The 8,521-nt window shown below is 40.1% G+C and overlaps 1 protein-coding gene across 1 annotated transcript; it reads right to left on the bottom strand.

The window, feature by feature from the left end:
• Positions 1-248: 248 nt before the first annotated feature.
• Positions 249-2,283, bottom strand: LOC108673041 (the record flags this gene model as incomplete). The annotated part of the gene is given in 2 exon segments (XM_018160815.1): positions 249-537; positions 2,238-2,283. Coding segments are annotated over 2 exon segments (335 nt in total), but the record flags the coding sequence as incomplete, so codon positions are not given.
• Between the last annotated feature and the right edge of the window lie 6,238 nt (positions 2,284-8,521).

Raw genomic sequence — 8,521 nt, 5'->3', positions numbered from 1 at the left:
GATATTTCTTCAGCAACAAATTTAAAACGGTTTCCCAGCACATGAACAGATGAATAAATTGGAGGAGAGGTAAATTAGTTATTCAGTAACAAATTAAAAACCGTATCTCAGCACATGAACAGATGAATAAATTGGAGGAAAGGTGATTAGTTGTCTGGCTGAATCAGAAAGATATTCAACTACAAATAATATTAAGCTATTGCTCAAAGCACATTTTAAAGTGAAAAACATAATAATAATAAACTGACTTCTCTAAACGTCCGGGCCCAGAGTGAGATCGAGAGAAGTGGCTGGATGCAGGGCTGGAAGAGCGGCCAGAAGACCAGCTGTTATCTTCAAAAACCGACGGGTATTGACTGGAGAAAGATGGGTATTGGGCAGAAGCAGACGTGGACTGAGCAGTAGAAGAAGAGTATTTAGCAGGCAACTCCGAGGATTGGTTAGATGAAAAAGTTGATCTTGAGAGATCTGGTCTCACTCCTGATTTGCGTTCTTCCTTCAAGGCTTTGATGTCACGTTTGATGCACTTCAAAATATCTGGAAAGTGAACAATTAGTATCAAGGTAACAATAGCAAAATCCTGCAGAGCATAAACTAACCATTGTTTCTTAGTTTGATAATAAATAAGTGGTCAAGTTATATGTACTTTTAATTCAATAACCAAAATGAAAAAAAAAGATATGCTCTCACAAAAAGAATCCATATTTTATTAAGCAACAAGCATAAACGTCATTACATAACTCTTTATTAGAGAGCTGCACAATGCTTTCTATTGAGCACAACAATAAGTTACATAACATCTCAGTTACAAATGTCTTGCAGGGCATGATATTATAGCCTACACCCAAACTGAAAGATATGGGTACACTCGCTGCCCCTTTAGGGCAGCGAGTGCAATTTATTATTGGATGACTTACCTGCAAAGGCTTGAATTAATCTTTTGTGGAAGATAACCGTAAAATGGGGTTACTTTGACCAGCGGGGTAACTTTGACCACTTTTCGTTTTTTTAACAAAAACCCCCAAAACTCAAAAACAATTTGACATAGAAAAAATTTTGTCAATGGCCATCAAAGGCCTAATACTGAGGCTTCGTAACACAATAGAAAGATTTAAAAAGTTTGCATATCTAATAGGTTAAAAAATTAATAATGTGACCCACGAAAAAGAGCTATTATTTAAAGCCTGTCGGAGTACCCCCTCCAATTTTTTTTTTTGTAAAATAACTCCAGGTTTTGAGCATTGTAGTAGAACTCTTCTAGTTACATATGCAAAATACAAATTTTAGGAAAGTGTCATAGTTTGCAAATGGGGGCGCCACCCCCCAATGGGGGAACTTTGACCACCTGATGGCAGCCGTGATAGGGTAACATTGACCAGCTTGGAAATTAAGTTAAAATTACCATAGGTACCTATATAACATATTTTATGTTTGATACACCTTTTAATGTTTTTTTCTTTATGTTTCAGACTATACAGAGTCTTATATATGGTAATTTTAACTTAATTTCCAAACCGGTCAATGTTACCCCATCACGGCTGCCATTAGGTGGTCACATTTCGCCCATTGGGGGGCGGCGCCCCCCATTTGCAAACTATGACACTTTCCTAAAATTTGTCTTTTGCATATGTAACTAGAAGAGTTCTACTACAATGCGCCACAACCTGGAGTTAATTGAGGAGCCAGCAATTTATGGTGAGTAAAGCTAGAGTATAGACCTGTATTTTGCATGTTTCAATTTAAGTTTAACTTATCTAGTAAAAAAATGACATCTTTTTGAAAAAAAGCGGTCAAAGTTACCCCATTTTACGGAATATATAACCAACATAAGGAGAAAGAGAGGAACTGAAATTATTAAACTTTTACCAAAATGCAAGCACAGTAAGAATAGACCTATACGTAGGTATATAATTCTAAATGAGCTTTGTAACTGAATCACAACTTGCTTTTCCAAATTTCTCTAATGGAACAAACAGAACTTTTAAATTAACACATGCTAACACATGACACAGAAGTTGAAATAAATATGTACATAGATGGGGTAAGTTCAATTAAAAAAGTGAAATTTTTCTTACTAAAAGCAGAATAATTTCAAAATAAATAGTTTGTTTCCAATTTTAATTAAAAGCACCTGAATAAAATGGTACTACCAGCCCTTTACTACCTCAGGGACTGGATAAATTGATTATTGGCAGTTTTTTGTCCATATTAATGCAGTTAAATAAAGATGACCTCACCTCTCCTGAAGGTGGTGATGATGTGTGGTGGCACCTGCTCTAACATTAGCTATAGTACCCAGTAAAATCATTCTTTTACAATTGTACCTTAATGTATTTCATGTTTTATTTCATTATCTTTCGAGTGTCATGTGCATGTTATTAATCTTGCATCTTGTTTCCCTTGGTGTAATATTTAAGCAGAGTAAAAGTTACTGAGACAAAATTCTTGCAAGTCCATATGATGTGCACTTTTGATTAATCTGCATCTCTGCTTGCTAAATTGGAAATTCACTTGTTGCACCTGATTCTTTTCTGACCATCAAAAGCCTGTTTAAGATGCTTTATTGCATGATTTGATCTACATTTCTGCTTGATAATCCCATCCTGATGCTCCATTTTGGTGAGTACAGTGCATTTCAGTTCATTAAAATGTCACCACGCTTATATTTGTCTTTGCTGAGCTCTTAACAAATGTTTTCCAGTTATTCATGCCTGTTTTAAAGAATGAAGGATGGTTTTCACTGGTTCTCATGTTAATCCTGTCTTTTATTGCACAATTTTCATTTTTGCTTACTTGAACCATGTTGTGTCCACCCTTGAATAACTTACTTTCTGCAACCCCTTCCATGCAGTGATGACTTTGTGTGTGACAAAACAGTTTAAACATCCTCCTGATGTCAATATTTCTAGAAGGCTAGTTCTTATGAACGTATTTATTTGACGTTTAGGAGCGGTTGGTGTGGAGCTACAGTCTTCTTGATGAGAACCGATGATCACTCGACCAACTCCTGGCCATCAAGAAAGAAGCTAAGAGATCCCACCTATGAACCAAAATTTGATTTAGAGACCAACTTGAAGTTGATGAGCCTTGTGTTTTTCCTAGATACTATGAATCCAGACATATGTGACTTAGACCAATTTTCTAGTTGTTTCCAGGAGTATATTTACTGATTATGATGCTAGTGTGGCTAGGAGTATAGGAGTATATTTAATGATGTGTGCGACTTAGTAGGACCAGTTGTCTTTCATAATCCACTCATGAATGCCCCATACATCAGTGAGGGAATCATGTTGTTGTGTCAAGAGTAGTTGAGTAGTTGAAACTTTAGTCTGACTAGCTAATAAACCAGAGGTGCGAAATTAGGATTTAGTCTGACTAGCTATATACTCGAAGTGCGAAATTAGGATTTAGTCTGACTAGCTATATACCCAAAGTGCAAAATTAGGATTTGCAGATTTAATTCTTGAACGGCATAACTGTTGTTTTTTTCTTGCTTTACTTTCATTGATGTTCAACGCTTAGGTATTTTGTGACCTAGTCCACTTATGCATTCCTGTGCTTGGTACCTATTTGTTTCTATTTGCTAGCCACATACCATTTGCTTTCAAAGAGTGCTCTAGGCACTAGATAATCATTAGCTCTCCCAACAGCCCAGCAAATGGTAAGATGGCTACAACCCTTTGGGCATACTTCCTGCCATAAGGTAAGAGTGTTGGTGCTATGTGCAGTGTGGAGTGAGTGTGGTGTGCCTGGGTGTGATATGTGAGTGTGTGACTCGGTCCACAAGCCACTCAGCCTTGATCTCCATCCCTCCACCAGTGGTCAAGTTCTGCCTTGCCAACTATCACTCCTTGGCTTGTACCTAAAGCCTGTGATGGTCACTACTTGATTTATGATTACTATTTGATTACTACTACTACTAGGGATGGTTACTACTTGAGTATGGTTGTTAAAACCATAGTTGACCTTGGCTAATGTTTGAGCAAGACATTATTATTTCCGGTAGCAGAAGCTGTTAATAACTATTTTCCATTTTGACTTTACTATTATATTGTGGTTGCTCAAAACTACAACACTGAGAGGCCTCAGTGGTCCATTCAATAGAGTACTTTACCCAGACCACCAAGTGGGCTGAACTGACACCACCGCTAGTGTTTCAGTTAGACTAGGTACTGCTCATTTATTGTTGTATCTGCCATTTTGTATTTTGTTAGTAGTAAATTGTTTAGTGTTTCCCATGTTTCATGCCTTCCTGAATGTGACTCCTTCTGACCACATTCAGTATTTGTTCCATGACCAAGGACTCAAGAGATACAGTCTCGCATATTTGTGCGGGCTTACCGGGAACCGCTACATAATTTGGTGCCCAGACCCGGGATTCAATAACCTCACAGACCCGGGAGTCCCTTTACTTGCCTTGAGTCATTCCATACAAATTGAACCAAACCTAGGTTCCCTTGTTGTTAGGCTTAGATACTTTAGGTTAGTTTATTAGTTTAGTTTAGTATTCTTCTGGTAACGTGTATTTGCCTTAATTCACTGATTCCTCTTCCAGGTGTATGGTGTTAAGTGCTTGTCAAATAATGTACAGTTGGACTGAGTAACCCATATCTATTATACTGTTGACACCAAAATAAAGGAATTATTAAGAATTTTCTATCCCTCGCATTTGCGTCACAATGGCTGAAAAACCGGAATCGCCTCAAGATGTGAAGAAGATGATACATTGCTACTGTGATGACCAATTTCAAGATCAATGCTAATCAACTGTCACCAGCTGCTAGAAAGTGCATTGCTAATTTGCAAGGAACTCTTAGATCTCTCCACATTGACCCTGATATGGGAACTATACCACCCATACAACTACATGGCCATGGTGGTGCCAGACCAAAAAGTAGAAGACTGAATTTTAACAATCCACTAAGAGAATCGGCATCCTCTAGTGGGAGTGACTATCCTTCCCAGAAACGAGAAGGGGCTAAGGCTCCTGGTAACAGAGGTAAGCAGTCATTTCGACTTGATCCCAGGAAAGCTGCTCAGCCTTCTGACAGGGCTGGTAACACAATTCATCATAGGTCAGTATGGCGCAGATCAAAAGTTGAGATTGACGAGCCATCAGCTTTAGCATCATTTGAAGGTGATTTGACTAGCTATATACCAGAAGTGCAAAATTAGGATTTGCAGATTTAATTCTTGAACTGCATAACTGTTGCTTTTTTCTCAATTTACTTCATTGATGTTCAACAGTTAGGTATTGTGTGACCTAGTCCGCTTATGCATTCCTGTGCATGGCACCTATTTGTTTCTATTTGCTAGCCACCTACCATTTGCTTTCAAAGTGTGCTCTAGGCCCTAGATAATCATTAGCTCTCCCAACAGCCCAGGAAATGGTAAGATGGCTACAGCCCTTTGGACATACTTCCTGCCATAAGGTAGGAGTGATGGTGCTGAGTGCAGTGTGGAGTGAGTGTGGTGTGCCTGGGTGTGATATGTGAGTGTGTGACTTGGTCCACAATCCACTCAGCCTTGATCTCCATCCTTCCAGCAGTGGTCTGCCTTGCCAACTATCACTCCTTGGCTTGTACCTGAAGCCTGGGACGGTTACTACTTGATTACTACTACTACTAGGGATGGTTACTACTTGATTTATGGTTGTTAAAACCATAGTTGGCCTTGGCTAATGTTTGAGTAAGACGTTATTATCTGGCAGCAGAAACTGTTAATAACTGTTTTTCCCTTTGTCACTTTTCTATTGTCTTGTAGTTACCTGAAGCAAAAATGCTGAGAGGCCACAGTGGTCCACTCATTAGAGCACTTTACCCAGACCCAGTGGGCTGAACTGACACCACTGCTAGTGTTTGATTTACACTAGGTACCGTTCATTTATTGTTGTATCTGCCATTTGGTATTTTGTGTTTTGTTAGTAGTAAATTGTTTAGTGTTTCCCATGTTTCATGCCTTCCTGATTGCGACTCCTTCTGACCACATTCAGTATTTGTTCCATGACCAAGGACTCAAGAGATACAGTCTCGCATATTTGTGCGGGCTTACTGGGAACCGCTACATAATTTGGTGCTCAGACCAGGGATCAATAACCTCAGAGACCCGGGAATTCAATAACCTCAGAGACCCGGGAATTCAATAACCTCAGAGACCCGGGAGTCCCTTTATTTACCTTAAGTCATTCCATACAAATTGGACCAAACTTAGGTTTCCTTGTTGTTTAGCTTGAATACTGTAGGATAGGTTAGTTCATTAGTTTAGTTTAGTATTCTTCTGGTAACCACTACTTGCTTTAATTCGCTGATTCCTCTTCCAGGTGTATGGTGTTAAGTGCTTATCAAAACATTAACAGTGGGACTGATTAACCTATATCTATTATACTGTAGAAACCAAAATAAAGGAATTATTCAAAATTATCTATCCTCTGCATTTGCATTGCATTGGCTGAAAAATCAGACTCGCCTCAAGATGTGAAGAAGATGGATCCTCCTACTACCAGTTCAGCTGCCGATGATGCTCTTAACTCTGATGATGCTATCCAGGAGACTTGCAATTACATTGCTACTGTGATGACTAATTTCAAGATCAATGCTAATCAACTGTCACCAGCTGCTAGAAAGTGTATTGCTGATCTGCAAGAAACTCTTAAATCTCTCCACATTGACTCTGATGCTGGAACTATACCACCCATTCAACTACATGGCCATGGTGGTGCCAGACCAAAAAGTAGAAGACTGACTTTTAACAATCAACTTAGAGAATCTGCATCCTCTAGTGGGAGTGATTCTCCGCATAAGAAACGAGAAGGGGCTAAGGCTCCTAAAAAGAGAGGTAAGCAGCCATTTCGACTTGATCCCAGGAAAGCTGCTCAGCCTTCTGACAGGGCAGGTAACACATTTCATCATAGGTCAGTATGGCGCAGATCAAAAGTTGAGATTGATGAGCCGTCAGCTTTAGCATCATTGGAAGGTGATGCATATCACCCCTGCAACCAATCTACCTACCAGAAACGATTTGGACGACAGAAGAAATTCCCTAATAGACAATCTCGATTTTTTACAGCTGCTCCAGGACACAACTCATCTTCTGCCAATGGAGAATCGATGTCAGGTATTCATGATCAGCAATTTGCAGGGGGTTCATCCTCTGAGAGCGCCAGTGAAAACTCATCTGCAGGGCATCAAAAGAACCAGGCTCACCGTAGAAGCAAAGAGTGCCTCAAGAGAGTACAAGAGCTCCTGGAGAGAGTGGGAATCACCATCGTCACATAAAACATTCCCAAGACAAACATCAATCCAGGGATGAAATAGTGTCCACAAATGACCTAGTTCATGCCTTGAATAGGCTGGACCATCGTTCTGTCCCTAAGCCGGACGTGTTTGATTTAACCTCGGGCACACCATTAGAGTTGTTCCTACAAACATTTGAGGAATACTGCTCTAACAACTTCCGTGGAAGCACCTCACTCTGGGTGAGTGAGTTGGAAAGATTCCTGAGTGGGGACCTGCTAAGTGCCTACTCATCACTGAGAGTACCTGGAGAGTCATACAGTACCCTAATTGGAAAGCTCTGTAAGTGGCATAAGCACTCTAAAGAAGCCTATCAAACCAATTTGAGGCATCGTTTCACCAAGGCCAAAATGTTACCAAATGAGAGTTACAGGTTGTATGCTGCAAGACTGGAGAAGAGTTACCGGATTGCATATCCTCGCCGAACTATTGAGTATAGCCGGACCTTATGACAAAAGTTTTATGACACTGTCCCACGAGCCTTCAAAAACAACTCAAAACTGCACATTCCATTTGCATAACAATGAACGGTGGAGCAATGCCGTGGTCAAACATCCTTGCTCTGGCAAGCCGCCAGGATGCTGACAAAAATGAAACCGATACTTCCCACCAAGTCAGTGATGATGATGCTATTTTGGTCAATACCTGCACTCCAAAGGAACCAACCAAGACTTACTCTGCTGAAGCCAAGAAAGAGACCTCCCATCCAGCTAATGGGATCCCATTACCAAAAGCCCCTTTTCAGCCTTCCCGATAGATCTGAGACTTTTGCAAAAAGCCAGGACATCTGAGGTATGAGTGCCGAAAATGGTTGGAACTCTGCCTTGTCTGTGGATCCAATGAGCATACAATTGCCAGGTGTCCACATCGACGGGAAAGATCTGCCTTCCAGAAAACTCAAAATAGTAAGTCATACACACCCAGTCCTAGGAGAGTTCGCATTAAAGAGGATACAAACCAAATTGAGGAGAGAACTGCTTTAAACTAAATCCCTCTGGTGTTAGTAGGGCCCTACCAGAGGATCTCCAACAGCCCCAGTACCTTGGTATGCAACCCCTTCTCCCCATGGGGAGTTATTTGGGGAGTTATTTGGTCCTAAATTTGCAGTGAGCCTAATAAATATCTTATCCTTGTGCACAGGCTTTTCCGTATTACTAGAAAAAGATGGTAGGTAAATGCAATTAAAATTCTTTGTTGCTAATCAATTTTTTTGTTAACTGGAACCTTGC

Source organism: Hyalella azteca, unplaced genomic scaffold (genome assembly GCF_000764305.2).
Source record: "Hyalella azteca isolate HAZT.00-mixed unplaced genomic scaffold, Hazt_2.0.2 contig15182, whole genome shotgun sequence".
Lineage (NCBI taxonomy): Eukaryota > Metazoa > Arthropoda > Malacostraca > Amphipoda > Hyalellidae > Hyalella > Hyalella azteca.
Note: the sequence above shows the minus strand (reverse complement) of the source record. Positions and strands in the feature narration are given on the sequence as shown.